At 41.1% G+C, this 23,590-nt stretch overlaps 1 protein-coding gene across 1 annotated transcript in view; it reads left to right on the top strand.

The window, feature by feature from the left end:
* The window catches only part of tmem198b (transmembrane protein 198b), a 34,311-nt gene that overhangs the window by 7,773 nt on the left and 2,948 nt on the right, over positions 1-23,590 (top strand). The window contains exons 2-4 of the mRNA XM_017482435.3: positions 12,452-12,708; positions 16,560-17,135; positions 20,340-20,539. Coding sequence (XP_017337924.1) covers positions 12,573-12,708; positions 16,560-17,135; positions 20,340-20,539 — 912 coding nt within the window. The 5' untranslated portion in view covers positions 12,452-12,572. The remainder of the gene's footprint in view (positions 1-12,451; positions 12,709-16,559; positions 17,136-20,339; positions 20,540-23,590) is intronic.

The raw sequence follows: 23,590 nt of genomic DNA, 5'->3' as shown, positions 1-23,590 counted from the left end.
AAAACAATAAGCAATGCACTCCACTGCTCACGCTCACACGCAAGACTCCATTACTAAAGAAAAGGCATGTTGAAGCTTGTTTAAAGTTTGCTACAACTCATTTGGACAAGCCTGTGAAATACTGCGAGAGTGTAGTCTAGGCAGAGGAGAGCAAAATTGAACTTTTTGGCTGTCATACTGCACACCATGTTTGGAGAAGAAATGGCACTGCACATCACCCTGAAAACACTACACCAACAGTGAAGTGTGGAGGTGAAGCATCACGGTGTGGGGCTGTTTTTCATCACATGGTACTGGCAGACTTCATATAATTGAAGAAACGATGAATGGAGTCCTTTACCGGGAGATTCTTGAGAGGAATCTGCTGCCATCCACCAGGATGATGAAGAAAAATCCAGGTGTTAGAACGTCCCAGTCAATCACCTGACTCGAATCCAATTGAACAAGATTTAAAGACAATATGTTTAGAAGAACGGGACAAAAATCACCCCTGAACACTGCGGCCCATTAATTTCTTCATACAGGAAGCGTCTTAAAGCCGTCATTACAAACAAAGGATTCTCCACTAAGTAACTAAGTATTAAATAAATTTCAGTTAGCATGTTCAATAACCCCCTTCCCCACCCCCACATTTTAGAATAATAATAATAAAGTCATCAGATCTCTGGAATAACACAAATGGAACTATAGGAATTATGTTGTGAAGATAATAATCCAAAATAAATCAAAATAATTTGGTATTTTAGCGTCTTCAAAGTAGACCCCCTTTTTGCCTAGAAATGTATTCTTGCCATTTTCTCAGCTAATTTCTTGAGGAATTTCCCTGAGATGCTTTTTAAACAATATTAAAGGAGTTCCCACCTTCTGTATGCTGGACTCTTATTGGCTGCTTTTCAGATTATTTTGCTTTAAGTCATCCGTTAAAAAAAAATATTTTTTTTGTAAATAAAATGTTATTTATTTCTTTCATTAGAAGACTATGTTGGCACAATTATATTTCTGTCTCCAACACCGATTTCAAACATTTAATCATTCACCTTCAGATCAAAAGGTTTTTAAGATCATGAGAAACATTAAACAGTAATGTGTATATATATACATATATATATATATAAATATATATGTGTGTGTGTGTGTGTGTGTATGACAGCTCAAGAGGATATAAAGGACATTAAATTGTTGCTACAATGTTTAGATAGCAAAAACTTTCATGCATTCATTTTCAAATCGAGGGTGTTCTTAATGTCTTTCCAGATGCGTTTCCATCACTCCTGCAACTGATGATGGACGTCTGTATTAAAGAGGTGACTTTTTTGAGTCACCGTACTGAGAATGAGGATTTGAAGTCAGTCGTCCTACAACAGTGAGAAAGACGTCATCATAGATAATATGTTAGAGTGAAAAATCCACCTGGAAAGACTTGCATATTAATATTCATAATTAACACGTGATCTTCAATGGCTTCCTAGATTTATTTTAGAATGAAATTCTGAGCAGCCTTTTTTCAATTAACAATTCTCTCAGTGACACATTGGTCCATTTTTACGTTGGTTAACGGTTTGCTGCATTACCCGCAGTGCCGTTTGACTACCTGGTGATGCCACTGTGAATTCAACCTTCCTTCATGATGCAGCGGCGCTTTAGTCGCCTCCACATCTGTACACTCTGCTCAGAGAAATAAAATTCCAAAGCCATAAAGTTTACGTGTAGTTGTAAGCAAAACATCGATCCACGACTAAACACGACAGTTCATGTAAGTGCTGGCGTCATGGGTGTAGATTGTGAAATGTTTGTTGAGAAGTGAATTGCCCTGCCCAATAACATCTCATCGGTGCTTAAATTATGAACAATATGATTTAGATTATTATCCTTATTAAAATGTGCATACTTATTATTTAAAAGTAATAGATTTTTATCCCGTCTTTGAAATCTACGCCACTAGGTCACACTGTACTCGGCTGTATAACTAACGATACGGATATAGCCGTACAAGTCGAGCAAGGCTAGCTTGCGATAGAGAGCCAAGTAATAGACATGACTGCAGTATCCGTTGTGCTCCAGAAGATTTCGAGCCATTAAAGGCAGCGAACAAACTGTTCCTAATGACTCAGTAAATCCCTGACGATGTGAGTGTGCATGTTTAAAATGGGCATCTCTGCATAAGCCTGCATGTTCTGATTACCTCGTTTTCAGAAGGAGCAGTAGGAGACATTTTGTAGATGTGTGATGATACATGATTAAGGAATTACGTAAGCTACCTCCCTCTGATTCTCTCCATCCAGTCATTTGCATATATTTTTATATTTTCTACAGAAAATGTCCTCTCATTTCTTGCGTACATTAGTATTTCCCATTCTCTCTCTCTCTCTCTCTCTCTCTCTCTGTCTTGCTTTTTTCATTCATGTTCTCAGTCCATTTTTATCCCGAACAAATTTTCCACCCACCTCTTTACCACCCAGGATTCTTCTGGCTGGCAGTGTTCCTAGTTTGCCCACACACACTTACACACAGAGTAGCAGATTCTGCTGTTCACAGTAGGACAGAGGAAGGGACTCGTTTCATCATTGACACATTAGGCTATTTTGGGGGTACTTGGAACGGAAAAGATGTTCTAAGGTCGAGCTCAAGAAAGGAAAATTTGATCATCTTTACTGTTTGGAACCTATGCGTGCAACGTATTGTCGTCAAAGTCCATTTAAAAAGACATGAAATAAAACTGCTCTCATTAGTTTGCACCTGTTTGGTGTCTGAGGTTATAGTGTTAGAGTATATCAGCTTACGTCAGTGATGGAGGATGAGACAAACTTGTCTTGTCATAGACTTATACTGAAATATAGCAAACCAAAGATCCTAGCACAACCTTTAACCATGTATTGTTTTTTTCTGGCGTATAAATATAAGATTGCAGACATGTAAAATCCCCTTGTCATCCATTATCATGGAAAAAGAACGTTTAACACAAAAGAGACAGATGGTTGTTGATCTACAAATCTGGATGGCAGTGGTGGCTTGGCGGTTAAGGTCGGGGGGTAAGGTCAGGGGTTCAAGCCCCAGCACTGCCAAGCTGCCACTGATGGGCCCTTGAGCAAGGCCCTTAACCCTCTCTGCTCCAGGGGCACTATATCATGGCTGACCCTGCACTCTGACCCCAGTTTCCTGACATGCTGGGGTATGTGAAGAAAAGAATTTTACCGTGCTGTAATGTATATGTGACTAATAAAGACTCATTATAACAAAACTAGCGATGGGACTGATCTGACACGCAGGCTCGCTATAGGGACGAGCACCAACAATAAACAATGGATTCTACAGGACAATCCTGTAAAAAAAAAAAAAAAAAAAAAAAAAAAAAAAAAAAAAAAGGAAAAGATTGGGATTAGTTTAACTGGATAAAAAAAACTTCAGTGCTGTGCAAGTCATATTTTAGCTATGTACTTTTTCTTTATTTTAATTGTTTCCGAAAAATTTAAGGAAACATTTGAGGGGTATCGATATCAGTTGATACTCAAGGTTTCAGTATAGGTATCGTTCTCAGAAAAGAAAAAGTGATATCATTCCATCACTAAACAATATATAAGCAGTTATAAGTGCCATTAAGCACGGTTAGGTCCATACCAAAAGGGAGAAAAGATCACGTTTATAGAAATGCGTAGTTTATTTTCTTTTTTTTCTCTCTAGATTTTTGGGGTTGTCAAGTTTCAAAATCAACTGTTAAACCTCACTTTCATGATGAAAAGCTGCTGGGAAGTGTAGAAAGAAAGAAGCCTTTCCTGGGAGCGTCTCACAACGACTCAGGAGTGCTGTGGTACAGTGCATTGCAAACATCTCCAACCCCCTTAAACGTTATCAGATTCGTCTTGATTACAAAGGACGCCTTCAGAATTGTTCCAGACAGTATTTTTTTTTTATTGCAAACCAATATGCTATTAAAGTCATTTTATAAAGTAAAAAAAATCATTCTTTGTCAGTGGATCTTTAATAAAAAAATTTAAAACTGGAAAAATGCTGCTTGCATAAGTATTCAAACCCTTCAGACCAGCACTGGGTTGAACCACCACAGATTGTCAGTGGGATTCAGCTATAGACTTTGACTTGACCACTGTTAAACATTCACCTTTCACACTCCTGCATTGCTTTGGCTTTGTGCTTGTTTCCACATCCCTCCCAAATGGGCAAGTATCTCCCAAGCTGAAGCAAGGTCTCTTATAATACCCGCCTGCATTTTGCTCCATCCATTCTCCCTTCACTTTTGACAAGAAGCCCAGGTTCTGAGGATGAAAAGCATCCCCAGAGCATGATGTTGCCACCGCCATATTTCACTGTAGGCTTGGTGTTAATTGAGGTATGGTGCACCTTCATTCCACTCTCAGCCACTGTACCCTGTAACTCATTTAGAGTGACTGTTGGCCTCACTGTGGCTTCCCTCACCAGTCCCGTCTTCTTTTTGCGGTGAGTTTTGCGGGACTGCCTTGTCTAGGGCGCGCATGGCTGGTTTGATGCAGCTTGCATTTATTTCTTCTGATTGATCAAGCAGTGCTTACTAGGATGCTTAGAAATATTTTTACACCCTCATCATACACCAAGTTATGAAGTCTATTACTTTATCTTTAACTTCCATTGAATGCTCCTTAGCTTTCATTTTCTGTCTTTTCCTTCAGACTAACAGTTCAACCGAGATGGTTTTCTTTCTTCAGAAAATGGGAGCTATTTCAATATTTCACAGGTCAGGGCCAGTTATAAGTACATTGTGTGTCCTTGTTAAGACAGTATTTTTCATGTGGCGCTTCCAGAATCTGGGGGTTGAATACTTACGCAAGCAGCATTTTTCAGTCGCGGAATTTCTTCAAAATATTTGCTGACCAATCATTTATTTTGACTTTGAACATTCACTGTGCACTTGTGTGTCAGCCTTATTTGAATTTTTCTCCATGTGTATATGTAATTATATACATAAACCATTTAAATAAACAGTTTGATCTTGGACTGAGGCTAGAACAATACACTATGACACACTCTATGCTCCCTGTACAGCCAAATTAGTCAGGAATTGACCTCTTTCCAGACACGACCAAGGATGCACACACATAAAACTCGCACCATTATGATCAGTCCAGCCAACACATAACTCAGAAACACATTTTGTACTGTAGGTGGCTTATCTCATGGCCTGTTCATGCTGGGGGAGGATGAGTAAGGCAGTCGTGAGTGTGAAGAGCCCACAGATAGCCGGGTAGGAGGAAACGGCTTGCCGGGGTGGAGCAGGTGGCAAGGATTGCACAATGTAACATCACACCCTGTGCAAATGGCGCACATGTCACGCACAGATGACTGAAAAGCGTACACACGTAAGCAGCACCGCACAGATTTTGTGCATTGTGACCTTTCTTTCTGAATGAGTGTAGACTTGTTTACTGACACATGGAGCACTGAGTGGACTGGTATGCTCACAGATGCAGAAGAACTGACCGTGTATTTACTATCTAAGGCTGCATTTCATGCATAAGAGACACCAGGATAGAGACATGGGCAAGATAAAAGGGCGAGAATGGGGTGGTAAGGGATACTGAGGGGACAAAGTGTCAGAAGAGGACAATCTGGAGGACTAGACAGTGTGCGTGAGAGAAGAATCTTATAAACAGTAGCAGTTGTAGACTAGTTTATCGATTTCTGGAGGGTAGTGGGTGTAACTGGAGCAATAGCTGAACCAAAATCCACTTAATCTTCTTCACTGCTTTTGCTTTCAGCCTTATTGATCTGGGTTTGTGTGTGTGTGTGTGTGTGCCAGTGCATTTCTACTAGAGGGAAGAAATGGGTCTATTTTATCCCTTTTTAAATAATTAAAGTAATAAATTAAAGATGTCTCTGTTATGCAGAAATAAGGAAATATTTTGCTGCCATGGTTTGACTCCCACCTATCACCTTAGAGGGAAGGGTTACTGGCAGGGCTGAAAAAGTGCTGAGAAAGTATACTGAAGTGAAAGTATAGATAATGTGTCAAAATCATACGGCAAAATAACGAAGATGCTACTTTTAAACCTACTCAAGTATTTAATAGTAAAAGGTAATATGTTTAAATTACCAAGGTTATTAAAAAAGCAGGCCACATAAAAATTAGGCAACATAAATACTGCAATGGCAGACACTCATTATACAAGATGATTTTATATATGTGCGTATATATATATATATATATACATATATATATATATATATATACCAAAAATCTAGTAGTCGGTACCGATACCACCAAAAGTATACGATACTTGATACCAAAGTCGATGGTTTAAAAAAAAAATTAAAAATATATATATTTTTTTTATCAAATTATAAACTACCTGAGGACATCCTCCTCTGGTTAATACTGGCAAAGAGAGAGAGGGGGATATTTTAGTTATCAAACACTGTCTGACAATGACTAATAAAACAGTGCTAAGTGCTAATAAAAAGTGCTAAAGTGCACTCCTAAATGCGCACACACACCTCATAATGAATGCAAGAATTAGTTTAAATTCACTGATATAGTGGCAGGCCAAAAAGATTTCTTAAAAGCATGAACATTTGATTAAATATTAGTGAGATTAGGCTACATTTAGCTGACAGGACCTGGGCTGAATGGCGATGCATGGAGGCCCATTAGGAGGTAGTTTATAACATTGCAATGTGTTAGCGTCGTTAACAAATAACTGGCTATCGCAAACATTACATGGAGCATAACGTTAGCTGGTTTCACGGCAACAACGCCGGCTGCCTCAAACAAATATAATATAGGGCCATCTTTCAGGGGCTTCGCCAAATTCCAGGTGTTTCCTCGCTTTGTATGAAATGAACGATCGGTTTCCAGTGCGCAACCGATGCTACCTTTCCTGTCAACGAGCTTTCCTCTCTCTGCTTCTTAATGAGTCGGGGCGGAGCTAAACTCATCACCATCTTTTGTAGTTTTTCCCGTGTACTTGTTCTTCATCTTTACCACTTGTGGACCGACTAAAACACATACACGTATTTGCTGCCCCCATCAGTTCCGGAAGAATTGCAACCTTGGTACTTCATTACCAACGGTTCCAACGCTACTGCAGAAAAAAAAGTACTGTCACGTTTTAAGAATGTTGGTACCGACTTGGTACATGTCCCTGAAATGTCCCTTTTTCAGGAGACTGTGTTTCAGTCAGACTGTGTTTCAGGAGGCTGGGATTCAGGAGGTAGAGCGGGTTGTCCACTAATCGTAGGGTTGGCGGCTCGATTCCCGGCCCACATGACTCCACATACCGAACTGTCCTTGGGCAAGACACTGAACCCCAAGTTGCTCCCGATGGCAAGTTAGCGCCTTGCATGGCAGCTCTGCTACCATTGGTGTGTGAGTGTGTGTGTGTGAATGGGTGAATGAGACACAGTGTAAAGAGCTTTGGATAAAAGCACTATATGAGTGCGCCATTTACCATTTTAAATATAATTTTGTAAAATCCAAATAAACTTTACAGAACTTTACTGGAAAGGGTTTAAACAATGTTTTTCATGCTTTCATGTTTTCATGTTTATGAACCATAAACATTTATTGCACATGCACCTGTGGAACAGTCCTGAAGACACAAACAGTTTACAGGCGGTAGGCAGTTAAGGTCACAGTTACAATAACGGAGGACACTAAAGAGACGTTTCTGCTGACTCTGAAAAACACCAGAAGAAAGATGCCTAGGGTTCCTGCTCACCTGCGTGAACATGCCACAGGCCTGCTGCAGGGACGCATGAGGACTGCAGATGTGGCCAGAGCAATAAACTGTAATGTCTGTAATGTAAGACACCTAAGACAGTGCTGCAGGGAGACAGGAAGGACAGCGGATCGCCCTCGCGGTGGAAAATTACATGTAATTATGTGTCCCCCCCAGACATGATCGAGAACTTGTAAATGCCTCGGTGTTGCAAAGTCCATGAGGATGAGATGCACTGTAGTACTTAAAGCAGCTGCTGGCCACCACATACTGACTGTTACTTTTAATATTGACCCCGCCTTTGTTCAGGGACTCATTATTCCATTTCTGTTCGTCAAATGTTTGTGAAACATTCTTATTATTATCCTTCCTTCAGGGTCACGGGGGAACCTGGAGCCTATCCCAGGGAGCATGGGGCACAAGGCGGGGTACACCCTGGACAGGGTGCCAATCCATCGCAGGGCACAATCACATACACACTCACACACCCGTTCATACACTACGGACACTTTAGACACGCCAATCAGCCTACCATGCATGTGTTTGGACTGGGGGAGGAAACCGGAGTACCCGGAGGAAACCCCCGCAGCACGGGGAGAACATGCAAACTCCACACACACAGGGCCACGGAGGGAAATATATAATAAAAACTATATTATAAACTAAAACAAAAGTATGAGTGTTTGTGTGTGTGTGTGTGTGTGTGTGTGTGTGTGTGTGTGTGTGTTTGCCAGACAAAGGGTTCTGCACTGTTAGGTTCTGATTTGGTTACAGTGTGTAATTTGGATACAGGGTCACGTGTGATGCAGTAATCACTCTGTCAATGAGATTTAAAGTGCCTCATCTCATCCATGAGAGAATTCTAAAAAAAAAAGAAAGAAAGAAAACTAAAAAGTAGTAAACAGATCACGCTGCATTTCTAGAATATGTGAACATATGATTGTATGGATAGAATGTGACATATCCATGGTTAAAGATTTCAGGATGAATCTAGAGAGAGCTAGAAAGGACTTAAAAGACCAGGAAGAGCAGGACAGAGAGAGTAGCAGTGAAGAACAGAGGAGAATCCAAAGTAGTGTATCTTACCAGAACACTTCAAGAACTGTGCTGCAGGAGTCGTCGATATGAAAAAAAATACCGTCATCATGGTACGTGAAGACAATTCTACAATCCGCAATGTGTATCATGACATATTCACCTTTTTCCTGACGCCTACATTTTCCCATGATTTGTGTTGGGATTTCATACAGGATTTCATACAGGCTCTGATGATTTAGCTGGACTTTGTAAAATCCATCCAAAATGCAATCTGAGTCATAGGGTATAAGGGGGAAAATGTGATACTAGTATTCCGAACACATGCTCACAATGAAGTGGCATTGCTGAACCGGGACAGATTTAAGTGAACCTACATTGTTCTTCCTGTTTAAAACTGTATCCTTTCAGATGACAGTACATTTTTACATACACTTCAGTCCATACAGGATTTCGCAGAGCTTGTTTCAACATTCTTCTTGTGGGAAACTTCTGGAATTGGCAATATTACAGTTGCACGTGACGCGTCTCGGCCCGAATCTGCGGTAGTTTTGAAGAATTTGCAAGCTCGTCCGAACATCGCGGAGTTTCCTCAGTTCTGCGAGCGTGAAATCCCGGAGTGACTGACACGTCCATGTTATGTACACCTGACCTTTTGCATCTAAAAAGAAAAAAAAACCCTGTAAAATCATGAACGCTTTCCAGCCCTGTATTAAACGTAAGCTGATCTTATTGTATTTTTATTCATGGATCCATCAAAAATATTCATGAGAGCAGCCATGCTGGAATTTACCTTAAAATCTCAATAGACCCCTTACATGATATGAAAATTATGGGTGGGCATGCATTAGTGACACTAATGCCATGGTGTTGGAAAATGGTTGTCTTCTTTACTGTGTAGGGAGTGGACTTATTATATTATATATTATATTATTATAAATTATTATATAGAAAACAGCCAGAGAAAAGTAGAAAGGCATAAGGACAGTGCTCACTGGATATTCTGCCAGCATAGCATAACCTTTGTGTTACTTAAAAGCAAAAAAGTGAGCATGATGATTTTTATTCCTGGATCTTTACTTTAGCAACAGACTAAACCATTTATTCATCCTGAAACCTTAAAGAAAGCACCGGAATAACATGAATCTCTGTGTCCTCTTAAGTTTATGTCAGCAAAAAGGGACACTAAGTCATTGGAACCAGTGGGTTACACTTTGTTTGTCTGTTTGAAACATTGGGAAAAGATTGAATGTTTAATGTTCCTTACCTGTAACATTCTTTGCTCCAGTGGCTACATATCCCACAATCCCTAGTTCTGTCCAGTTGTTATTCATGAACATAGCGCACTTGCCCCTGTCTCTCTGTGCATTTGCTTGACCTGTGTAATCAAGCATATTCTTAATAGAATGGCATTTAGACGGTCACACACATGCATTTTTATTTCATCCTGAGGGGTGTCTCACGTTGCAAAACGCCAGACGGAGTGACCATGTGATGCCGAGCTAGAATGAATTACGAACATGTGAGGATGTTTGAGTGTGACTCTGCGAGTGTAGGTGTATTCATGTGGGTGAATCATGGCTTTGCTTTTGTCTCTCTGCCAGGGTGTTAGTCGGAAACACCAAAATGAGACACACAAACCACAGGGAGATGGCACCCTTCGGATTGGCTGTCAGGCTGTTGCTATGGGAGGTTAGACTGCCCTCCCATTGGTCACTTCAGGCAGCCGAGGACAGTGCCATGTGGTTGGTATGGCAATAGACAGGAAGTTGGAGATTGTTATCGTTGGGAGATTGATTGTACAGGATGTGCTACAGCAATGAAGATCAGACTGCAACACTGTGTTTTACAGAGCGACGATAAGTAACACCACGCTCCTGCCCTGGTCGAGCAGTGATACGATAATCTCCAGAGGAGAGATTATAATGGTCAGGCTTGTTAAGAGAGGGAGCAAACAAGAGACAGGAAGACAGACTGTGGGAAATAGAAAGGGAAAAATCGAGAGAGAAGGAGAAGAGTGAGGGAATTAGAGTAGGGGAGAGATAAAAATGCAAAATAAGAGAGAGCGCGCAGGAAAGGCCGAATCTAAGAGAGAGAGGAACAGATGAATAGAGAGAGAAGCAATGAGAGTGACTGATTAAGATTGAGAGAATAATACACAGAGAGATAAAGAAAATATATTTATTGCAGCACCTAAGTCATGACAATTAGTTTATTTCAGTGGATGGATGGATGGATGGATGGATGGATGTACATAGATCCATGAATGGGACATGTTTGGATAGATGATTGATGGCTAGCTGGAAAGGATGAGGGAAGAGATTGATGAATAAATGGATGGATGGACAGAGATACATGAATGGGAGATTTTTGGATACATGGGGAAATGGATGGATAGATAGCTGTAAACATGAATGGGTGAACGTATAGAGGGATTGGTGGAATAATGGATCTAGAGATGGAGGGCTAGAATATGAATGGATCTAAGATAGAGATGGGGTAGAGAGAAAAAGACAAGGAAAGATACTGAGAAAGAAAATGACAGGAGAAGGAAAGACAGAGAAAATGAAAATGAGATGAAAAGTATATGTTCTTTTAAGTCAGAATTAAGGAAATAAATTTATTGTAATGGATGGATAGATAGATGGAGAGATGGATGAAGTGACAGAGATACATGAATGGGATGTTTGGGATGGAATGTGAATGGGATGTTTGATGGCTGGAATAATGGATGGATGGACAGAGAGATGGAACGATAAGAGATATATGGATGAAGTTAGAGGGACAGGTGGGTGGATAGATCGATGGATGGATGGATGGATGGATGGCCAGAGACATTCAAATGGGAGATGTCTGTATAGATGATGTATGGATAGAAGGGGAAATGAAAGGATGTGCGGATGGATGAACTCTCAATCACAGTGCAGCCACTGTGCTAATCTTCACCATTAACACATAAACTACGACACTAAAACAGCGGTTTTTAGATGCAGTCACAAAGTGGTCACGTGAGCAGGAAAGAAGTCTGAACGTGGAGCCGACGTAAGCAAATGGCGATCGGTACTTTGGTAGCCTTGAGAAAAGAGATTCGGAAATCTCTTTTAGCTGGAAAATAAATAATAATAAAAAACTTTGTTCTTTTGTTTTGCAGTCGGTGGTAAATTCACCACAGAAGATAACATGAATAAGCTAATTATGCAATTTAGTTGACAGGGCCTTTAAATCTTAAAGTATTCGAGCCTGGTTATAATAGATAATGCAGAAAGGAGTAGACTATATCTGGTCTTATTTTTACACAATATAGCAGGCCTTGATGCATTGAAAACTCAGAATGTCTTGACTTTGATTCATATTTCTGGGCTGACTCACTGTTTAGCATGTGGCGTGGGTTTGTATTAATCACATTTAAAAATAAGAAGCAGATCTCAGAGATCTGCTTGGAGGCTCTCGCTGATCTATGAGAAGACGAAGAGAAGATTACATCATGTCTGAACACGCAGAGTGGAGAATCTGGGGGAACTGAACAGTGGGAGAACCGCACCTCTGTGTCTGAATGAGGTGCGGTTTTTAGTCTCATGTGATCCTTAGGAGGCTTTGAGACAGGCGATATGGTGTTTCTTCGTGTGTTCTACAAAGCCTTTTGCTCTGGTATGTCACTGCTGCACATGTTGATTTTTATCAGCTCATATTTTTTTACGCTTTTGTATTTCCAGGTAGATCCATGTGGACAGGAGGTGTTCCCTAATCTTAAAGCCCCTCCCCTTCCCTTACCCATTCCCCTCCTTGGATTCTGCCATTGGTGGTTCTTTTCGCACCTGTCACACCTTCGTCACCATGACTCTGCCTCCACGAGAAGTCGGTTCAGATCCACTGGATCCTTGCGATTTGGGAAAGGATCGTCAGTATGAGGTGGTACCCTCCGTGATCTGCTCCATGTGCTGCCTGTTTGGCATCATCTACTGCTTCTTTGGTATGTGTGACGGCCATGTTTGTTCAAATATATTACTGATAGTCTATTACAATGTAGCTTAAAGCTTTTGCGATGGCCTTTGTACATTCTGTGCCACCAAGACCATTTTAAATTAAACAGATCACAGTGTAGACATCGTCAGAAGTGAGCTGTGCTGCAGTGAAACATTATCCATCAGCAGGGTTAATAAAATATGCAGATGGTTTTGAAAACTTTACACAACCAACCATGAAGTCTCTTCAATCAGGCTAGTTAAAACAGTGGTTAAAAATAAGTAGATGGAGCACTATGTAGGAATTTTAAAAAAGCAGTGTTGCTCACTGATGGACGGATGGAAGGATGGATGGGCATAAGACAGGGATAATACATGTTTGGATGGATGGAATGGATAGATGTAGAGATGGATGAATGGGAGATGTTTGAATAGATGATGGATGGGGAAATGAATAGATGGGAACATGGGTGGATATAGTGAGGGATAGGTGGAAGGAGGGATAGCGAGATGCAGGGATACTCGAAAGATAAATGGATAGAGCAACGCTTGGATGAGTTTGCTTACTTTTTCACAGTACTAGGTGAAGTGGCTGGATGGATCCATTACATCCAATGGGTCTAGATTAATCAGTGTGACTTAAAGAAAACAAAAAGTTAAAACATACAACAGCCAGCCAGAGTTCTTACTCTTCATATAGTCAGGCTAATTAAAAACCTAAAGTGGTTCAAAATGATTAACCACTAAGAAAATAGTGGTACTGTTATTGACTGAGTTTACATGGACAGCAGTAATGTAATTATTGAGCTTACTCTGAGTAAGATAATAATGTGATTGAGGTGTTTAGGAGTCGCTTTTAGAATACTCCCGTCATGTACCCGTTTTACATGTTATAGAACATAATTAGATTAACGGCACACGTCATTACGTCACCGCGCCACGCCGTCCGACGTCCCTCCAGAATTTCACGTATCGACATACAGTTCGTTTTCATTGTGGTACCGTATACAGTTTTGGGTGTTTTCATTTAAAAATTTTACGAACGCTTCAAGTGTGGTTAATTATTTGTCGTGCTGTACGTGCTAATAGACGACTGCTTGAAGCCGTGGGCTGCGTCCCAAACCGCGTACTTACCGTCCATATAGTAGCCGAGATACATGTATTTTTCCCCACTACAGGCCTGTAGTAGGCAAGTATGCGGTTTGGGACACAGCCGTGCTCTCTTGTTTGCCATAAAACGGTTGAGCGCTGCCGTGTGTGATCGTGTCCTGTCGCAAAATGCGGTGAAAACTCTCACACGACGTTCATAGTGTGATTAAGGTGTTTACATGTCTGTAATACACGTCCATAATGCGACTAAATCAGGAGTACTCCACACGTCTTAATCCGATTTGTGTTTACTTTAATCGGATTAAGGTAATTAAAAATGGCTGTTTACATGCTAGTTTCTTAATCAGAGTATCGTCTTAATCGGGTTAATATTGGATTAGTGTTGTCCGTGTAAACGTACTGACTGACACTGATCAAACATTTCTAAATGTCCAAGTTTTTTCTCCATCACCGGCAAATTAATGGCCAAACTCAGCCATCCTTTCTGTAATGGGGCTAATTTTTATAAACAGACACAAGCTAATATGGCATTTAATCTTTTAAAATCTCGCAGCTCACAGTCACAAAGCGGACAGAGTGATGTGCAGTATGTAAAATACGCTTACTTAAAATACGATTATGTAAATAAAGGCCACCTTTGCTTTTGGACAGTGATGTATCTTGGTGATCCAGAATGCCTTGCGAGACATTTGTTTTTCTCATAAAATGGTCTTTTTCAAAGAAAAAAGTCAATTGTAATTTCACTATCACTTTCTAATTATGTCTGTGGTAAATAAACAGTTCAGCTCACTTCATTGTATCGACCCAGAGACCAGATAGGAAAGTGTTTGATCGCAACATTGCTCAAGCAAGGAACTCTCGCCTTTTTTTTTTTTTTTAAATTACCATAAAATTACTTTTGCTCAGTGGAAGTTGGCTGCTTTAGTTTTCTTTAATCTTCATATAGTCATTTCAGTGATTATGTAAGTGTTCTCACTAACCCGAACTGTTATGTTTGTTTGTTTTGTGCTTTTTTTTTTTTTTTTTTTTTGCACAGCTAATCAGTTTTAAGCATTCTGCAAAGACTGAGGGCCTGAAATGAGTTCTCCATAAATCTTAGATAATATTCAAGCACAGTACCAGCTTCTGTTTGCCCATGAAAGGCCTGAATGCAGCATAATTTTGTTTCTGTAGCGATGGAACTGTAGAGTCTGTCTCTCAGATGCTTGCAGATGGGTGGGTGATGAAAGCGTAGACATGCTAATGAGATCTGAAGAGTCACAAGATCACACTAGTGAGTCATTTTTGAACTGTGAAGTCAGCACAGCTGGTAGATTTTCGCGTTACCACCAACTCCCGTCCTCTCATCTTGCGTGACTCATTTAGCTCTCGTTTAGCCTATTTTCTACATCACACCACTTCTATCTCTCTTTCTCTCCCTGTCTCTCTGTATCCCCGCTATCCAATCTGACAGTACGGTTAGTTTCCACACACTTTGAAGTAGTGCTTTATTTTTTCAACCTGTGTAGAGCTTTAAGTTCTCTTCAGTTATTAGCATGACATGTGGCAACTGTCAGAGCGCTTCCCTCTTTCACGATGTTGCGAATTCGAATCCAACAAACAAGCATAATTAGCCTTGCTCTCAGTGGGAAAGATGGATTTCTTTTCTCTTCTGTTGGTCCTAGTGATTCTAGCAAATTGTGTTTGTCTTGCTGGTTCGTGTCTACACAACAAGGCAGTTGGCGTGTCAAAGCATGTTCAGGGAATGGCAGTCCAAAATTAGGAGAAAATTGGGTAAAGGCTTGATTGGTATTAAAATACATTTTTAAATAGTACTTGTGTTTATACACTGTATGTCCAAAGGTTTGTGGACACCTGACCATCACACCCATAGAAATGTGGGCCTTCCCTAAATGGTTGGAAGCACACAATTGTATAGGATGTCTGTGTAAACTGTAGCAGCAGGTCCACGGAGACATGCTGTGTGTCCGAATATCCTACTACCCTGCTATACAGTAGTACGCCAAAGGTGTAGTATGTCCGAATTCTTGGTATTCATAAAACAGTAGGCGCGAAACACCCAGATTACGTACTGCTTCCGCCGTGATTCTGCAGTATGGAACCATTTGACACTGTGGAACCTGTGCTATCCCATAATGCACTGGGAGTGGAGCGGAAGAGTTGTCAGAATCCACACCGCGTAGTAAGTCTGGTTTGTATTTACCGTATGCTTACCACTTATACTGATCAGTACGTACTGTATCAACGGCCGAGTAGTAGATACTGAATCTAATGCTGTAGGTACTATCACAGTATGCGATTTCGGATGAAGTCGAGGTTTGTCAAGGTTGGAGTGGAAAAACTCGAATTGTCCTGCACAGAGCCCTGAACTCAACCCCACTAAACACCTTTGGGTTGAACAGGAACGCTGGCTGCGTCATGTGGCTGAATGAGCAAATCCCTACAACCACATTGCAAAATCTAGTGGAAAGCCTTCCCAGAAGAGTGGCGGTTATTATAAAAGTAAAGGGTGAATACATCTGGAATGGGATTTCCAACCAGCACATATGGGTGTGGTGGTCAGGTGTCCACAATCTTTTGGCCATCTAGTGTACTTTTCCCTGTCTTTGGGTATAATTTTAACTCTAAATGTACCTTAGGTTCAGGACTGTCATGTCATGTTACTTTAGCTAGTAATTTATATCATAAATAGTAATTTAACAGAGCTAATAGATGAGTGAGCTAATAAAGTAAACTCTCTCTCTCACAGGCTACCGCTGTTTCAAGGCCGTTCTTTTCCTAACAGGCCTGATGTTTGGCTCGGTGGTGGTCTTTCTGCTGTGCAACAAGAACCTAGACACACAGCTGAGCGCTGAGGCAAGCGCAGGCATCGGGCTGGGCATCGGCACACTGTGCGGTCTGGTCACCATGTTGGTGCGCAGTGTTGGTCTCTTCATGGTGGGCCTGTTGCTGGGTCTGTTGGCAGGCATTGGCACGCTGGTGGGCATGGAGGAGTTGTCATCAGCACCACCACGCTCCGTGTGGGTGCCGCTCGGGGTGTTGCTGGGCCTGGGAATGCTGTTCGCTGTTCTCACGCTGCAGTGGCAGCGCTTCTTCACCACTCTGTCTACAGCAGCGTTCGGAGCAGCCGTCATCGCTGTGGCAGCCGATTACTTTGTGGAGCTGTTTGCGTTGGTGCATTACACCTATGAGCGGGTGAAGGCCGTACCGTCACGCTCGCAGTGTTGGGTGACGTGGGCCGTGCTTGGAGCCTGGCCTGCCCTCGCCCTGCTGGGAGCGCTCATCCAGTGGCGGGTGACGGCTGAGGGATACTCCCACACTAAAGGTGAGGATAATGAGAATGGAACAAGAATTTTTTTTTTGACTTTGGTATGGTGAATTGTTACCCTATGTTTGCACTGTAACAGAAGCACCAAGCAACATTTGAACGAAGACTTCTCTAAGATTCTGTACTTGAACCACATTAATATATACAAACAAGGGTCTTCAGTTTCTTTTAGAGTGTTTTCACACTTGGTGCGTTTCATTGCTCCCAGCTCATCTCAGATCCTACGTGAACACAACAAATGAACTCAGACCCCTCTAAAGTGACCCACTTCGGTTTGGGGTTCGTTTTGTGGTCCACCTGATTTGCGCATTGTGAAAACAAAGGGGTCTCAGTCCGCTTCACATTTTGCTTTATAGATAAAGGACTTGAGAATTGCTGTACATCCATAGCTCCAGTTTTCTGTCACCTAACAGAAAAACAATTCAAATGGCTTTCCGTGGGGTCATGTGGTCCCACAACAAGGTCAGAAGTGTTGGGTTAACATGGCGGTTAAGCTAATAGAGAACCTGTCCCACTATTATGTTGTACAGCTTCAGTGCGTAGTTGATATTAAATGATGGTAAAGGAGTTGTAGTCTGAACAAGAAGTGGATTGAGATCTCCCCCTTTTTGAGTCCATTTGTATTGCGAACAACAAAAGATCTTTTGCAGGCAGATCCCATCCGGGTCCACTTTAACAGGGATGAGTATGGTTGGTTTAAAAAAAAAAAAAGAACCATATGAGACAACACTCTTAAAGGATCAGACTCTTACACACTCACTTTCTCCTGCTTGGCTTCATATCCTGCCAATCAGCTTGATCGATTTCTAATATTGTTTTGTAAAATAAATAAAAAACATTTTTTATAAAAAAAAAACAACAGTAGAAGATAACTTCAAGTCCAAGTTCTGTCAGCCAAGAACAGGAATCTGAAGCTACAGTGGACACAGGTTCACCAAAACTGGTCAGTTGAAGATTGGAAAAATATCACCTGGTTTACAAACTCTGGATTTCTGCAACAAAATGGAAACCAGAATTTGATGTCAACAGCATGAATCCTTGGACCCACCTTGCCTTGTGTGTACAGTTCAGGCTGGTCGTGGTGGTGGTGGAATGGTGTGGGGAATGTTTCCTTACCACGCATTGGGCCCTTCAGTCTAGAATTGCTCAGCATATCTTAGTATTGTTGCTGACCACGGACACAAGTTATACATCTTATAACGGCTACTTCCAGTAACTTTTCAGTGGCTTTACCAGATACCAGAATCCGATAGAACACTTTTGGGATGTGGTAGATCAGGAGATTCACAGCATGAATGCGCAGCTGGTAAATCTGCAGCAGTTATGCGACGTCAACATGGACCCGAATCTCAGAGCAGTGCTTCCAGCGCCTTGTGGAATCTGTGCCATGAAGAACTTAAGCTAAGTCTTAGAGCAAAGGGGTTTCCTGTTTAGTATTAGTATGGGGTGCGTAGAAGTTCAAACAGCAAACAGACATTCGTTTTATACTTGCACAAACAAATTCCAAGTGCATGCAGTGATTAATCATAAAATATTGAAGAGTCCACATTGATTTTTCCAACAGGCTGTAGTACATGTTTTCAGTCCTCTGTCTCTAGAACTCTGCATCATTATGAGAAAGGGATTGCTCTGAATGTGTTTGTCAAGATTTAGCCGAAGTGCAAAGGAGCATGTGTCCTTTTCGTGCCTGACAGAAACGAATTAAGCTTCTTTTCTTTTTTTTTCTTTAGATTTTGCGCTTGTTTGTGCATTACAGCTGTCTTTCCAATGAATAGTCTAGTGTTTCAGCATGTGAGTGCATTAGGGATGGGCACGAGTACTCAGAAGAGACATCAATCATTAAATCAATCATTAAAAGGATGATCATGCGGTTTTTGATTTAGGTCGTGTAGATCATCTTACGTGATTTCTGAATAAATCCAGAAATAAACAACAACACAAAGACGACACGTTTTGTTTGTATGATTATGTCGTGATTTTCAGCATACTTTGAGGCTGAATCATAACAGCAAGTACAGTAGCTCCAATACAACCTAGAGACTCGACGTGATGGAGAAGGGCACATACTGGATGGAACAGAACGTAGGTTGTTTTGGTGTGCGTGTCACTTTTTAGAAACCGGGAGCACGGTGGCTTAGTGGTTAGCACGTTCGACTCACACCTCCAGGGTCGGCGGTTCGGTTCCTACCCTGTGTGCGGAGTTCTCCCCGTGCTGCGGGGGTTTCCTCCGGGTACTCCGGTTTCCTCCCCCAGTCCAAAGACATGCATGGTAGGCTGATTGGCCTTTCCAAAGAGTCCGTAGTGTATGTGATTGTGCCCTGCGATGGATTTACCCTGTCCAGGGTGTACCCCGATGCTCCCTGGGATAGGCTCCAGGTTCGCCGTGACGACTGAGGCTGGTATAGAAGATGGATGGATGGATTATTTTCAACTTGAACAAAACGTGACGGTTATGGCAACTATGCGGCACAACGCCGGTCAAGCCATCCGCTTCTACTACCATAATTACGGTAACCGGGGGAAAAGCAGAGAGACGTGCTTTCTCTGAAATAATTTATTGATTTTACCCAGCAGGTCTTCACATTATGACACTATATGATGCTTGTATTTCTATTATGCTGTTTTGTTTTGTTTTTTTTTTACTGTTTTGTAAGAAACAACGTTATAACATATTAAACAAGTGAGACACTGAAACAAGAAGATGCACTGCAGAAGCAAAAGATGTCCGTGACATGCAGTAAATGAACACGGAACACGAGTAGTTGACAAGTACTCGAGTGATTACTTCGAGTACTCAAGTAGACAAAATAATCAAAATGCCCATCCCTAGTGTGCGTACTGCCTGTGTGCATTTTTAAGAATGCACGATTGAGGCTGTCTGGGTGAATGAGTGTATTGGAGAGTGTGTCTGTCTGTGTGACTGTGCGTATGTGTGGGCAGTGTGGCAGATGGCTCAGTCTGTCAGTGTGCTCTAAGAAGTATCTCCTGCAGGGGACTCTGGGTGTGTTGTAAATTACATTAAACACATTGTAAAAATTGAAACCAAACTAAGCTTTTAGCATATGTGTGTAGTTTTTTTTTTCTCTCTCTCTTTTTTTTCTTCATTTAATAGTGAATGAGGTTTCAGTTAACACTTATATATGCACTAGATGCAAGTTAAAACCTGTGGTCTGTCTCCACCGTGTATTTTCCATGTGTCAGTGATGATAAGCCGTCAGCAGCGGCGAGTGCAGCTCATGCGGATCAGACAGAAGGAGGAGAGGAGAGAGTGCAGCAGGAAGAAGAGGAGGAAGCAGCAGTCTCAACACCACACACACTCGGGCAAAGTCATGCACCCAGAACCACCGTACCGTAGGAAACCCCAGCCCGTCCGCCGCTATGACGGAGATGTCCTCTCTCCTGTAAGAAGCTTTGATCTTTGATCTGCACTTTTACTCACCTGTCATATGGTCACTGGTGCAGTGCTAGAGGACAGCCAACCCAAATAGTGCATGCGAAAGATTTCGAGAGCTTTAGTCTCTAGTCGCAAATCCTGTTGTCGCTTGTGGACGTGCACACTGTCCAGCATTTTCATTTTTTTTTTAAAGTTCCAACGAGAAGTGGTAGCAGCTAGCATATATAGCTTCTAACAAATTATATGCCGCACTAATCAGAGCGCAAATTGTTTGACTGAATTTTAATGTTAATTGCTAGGATTCGTACTTGCTTCGATGGAAGATTTGCAAAAGCAAGCTGACTCCTAAAAGCTACGCACATTCACCAAAGGCACCAGTGATCTCTGCTACTTTCTTTCAAGCTTTATTTTTTCTTGATAATGTTTTCTACACACTTAATGAGAGTTTCTACATGGCAGGATAAGATGAAACCATGGTTATACATTTTTCTTCAGACTACCTGCTCCATCTGAGGAATCTTGTGAATTTTGTCGCTGTCATAACTAATTTGAATAGTTTTGAGAAAATCTTAATTCGAACGTCGCTTATTGCTCTGTCGCTTGATCCATGTTGCAGACATATGTAGAAAAGGAATGGTGGCGTATCACTTGCTGGTGTGAATGTAAGATAACTGTACACCTATGTTGGGTGTGGGTTAGGGCTGAGCGATATTGCAGAAATTATGAACGTTTCTCGATTACGATTATTTAAAAAAAAAAAAAAATTTCTTACACACTGCAATTTAAAAAATGACACAATTTATTTATAAAGTTGCTCATTTATTAGAATGGACTTTGGAAAATGTAGAAAACAGTGCAAACAATTGTTCTTTTAAATGCTGGATATTTAAAGAAAGAGTTTTTTTTTTTTTTTTTAAATCATTGTAATATTTGCTGTAGATGGCACTGTACCTGTTTTTGGTACAACTTGGTGAACCCTTCTTTCTCGACAGAGTAAATGAGGACCATGTCTTTCGTGACATGGAATACCTTCCGCAACTAAGAAGTCAACTTGGGGTTTTCTTCCCAAATCAGTGTTTCTTTCCCGTTTACGGATTGACATCAAATCAACATGGCTGCGCACAGCATCAGAAATAAACAAAGTAAAACGTCTTACCTTTAAATGAGTTATACTGTATATGCAGGTATTAGCTTTAGATGAATCAACATACAAACATATACTAGATCTAAAACAATGACTATACAGTTTGTTGTTTAAAACAATATATACCGCTCATGCGGAGTTAACTGCCATTTTCCCACTTCATCTGAAGTCGAGGTCGAAAATGGCGTAATTCTGTTCGACGAATTAAGGCTAAGGATGTAATGCAGCGTTATATTTTACACAAACTTGTTCATCTGACTCTACCAATTCCATATGTCCGAAGTGATGTTGGAATTTTTGTGGAACTTTCATATATTCTAGATTCATTAGACATAAAGTGAAATATTTCAAGATTTTTTTTTGTTTTAATCTTGATGATTAAGCTCATGGAAATCAAAAATCCAGTCTCTCAAAATATTAGAATAAAGTATTTTTAATTCAGAAATGTGGCAGTGTCACATTCCTTGTGTCAAGCCACTAGAGAACCAGAGACAACATCAGAAGCATCTTACCTGGGCTAAGGAGAAAAACAACTGGACCGTTGCTCAGTGGTCCAAAGTCCTGTTTTCAGATGAAAGTAAATGCTGCATTTCATTTGGAAATCAAGGTCCCAGAGTCTGGAGGAAGAGTGGAGAGGTTTGTCGCTTGAAGTCCAGTGTGAAGTTTCCACAGTCGGTGATGATTTGGGTTGCCATGTCATCTGCTGGTGTCGGTCCAGTGTGTTTTCTCGAGTCGAGAGTCGATGCAGCGTCTACCGGGAGATTTTACAGCACTTCATGCTTCCATCTGCTGACGAGTTTTATGGAGATATTGATTTCCATTTCCTTTTCCACCAGGACTACTAGTAACTGGTTTGCTGACCATGGTATTTCTGTGCTTGAATGGCTAGCCAACTCGCCTGACCTGAACCCCATCGAGCAGTGGTTCTCAAACTGGGGGCCGTGGCCCTCTGGGTGGCCACCAGGTGGCGCAAGGGGTCCGCATAGAAATTCTAGAACATTATTTTTTAAAAATATATTTAATCTGTATGCAACTCGGTATTGTCAACCTTTGAACTATGAAGTACATAAAAATGAGAGATATTAATAGCTGAAGGCCGCCATCAAAGCAACTTGGGCTTACATAACATCTCAGCAGTGCCACAGGCTGAACGCCTCCCTGCCACGCCGCATTGATGCAGTAATTCGTGCAAAAGGATTAAAGCCCCGACCAAGTAAAGAGTGCATAAATGAACATAGTTTTCAGAAGGTCGACATTTCTGTATTATAAATTGTTTATTCTAATATTTCGAGATACTGGATTTTTTATTTCCATGAGCTGTAAGTCGTAACCATCAAGAAAGGCTTTATGTGCAATGAATCTTGAATATATGAAAGTTCCACTTTTTGAATTAAAAAAATTCATGATATTCAAAAAAATTTTGTGTGTACATACACACACACAGTGCTGTGAAAAAGTATTTGCCCCATCCTGATTTCATCTGTGTTTGTGTACATCTCATACTAAATAGTTTTAGATCTTCAAACGAAATACAACATAAAACAAAGGCAACCCGAGTAAGCATGCCATAAAGTATTTTTTGATAATTAAAGCAAAAAAAAAAGTTGCCTAACACCTATCACCCATGTGAAAAACTAATTGCCCCCTTAAACATCAAATCTGGTTGCGCCACCTTTAGCAGCAATAACTGCAACCGAACGCTTCTGATAACTGGAGATCAGTCTCTCAGCGCTGTGGTGGAATTTTTCATTTCTTTGCAGAACTGCTTTAGTTCAGCCACACTGGAGGGTATTTTTTACTGCCCATTTAAGGTCCTGCCACAGCATCTGATTTGGTTCGAGACAGGACTTTGACTAGGCCACTCCAAAAGTTTAATTTGATGATTAAACAGGATGATCAGTGTAAATTGTTGTT

Source organism: Ictalurus punctatus, chromosome 12 (assembly GCF_001660625.3).
Source record: "Ictalurus punctatus breed USDA103 chromosome 12, Coco_2.0, whole genome shotgun sequence".
Lineage (NCBI taxonomy): Eukaryota > Metazoa > Chordata > Actinopteri > Siluriformes > Ictaluridae > Ictalurus > Ictalurus punctatus.
The sequence above is the reverse complement of the archived record's forward strand: the minus strand, read 5'-3'. Positions and strand labels throughout refer to the sequence as shown.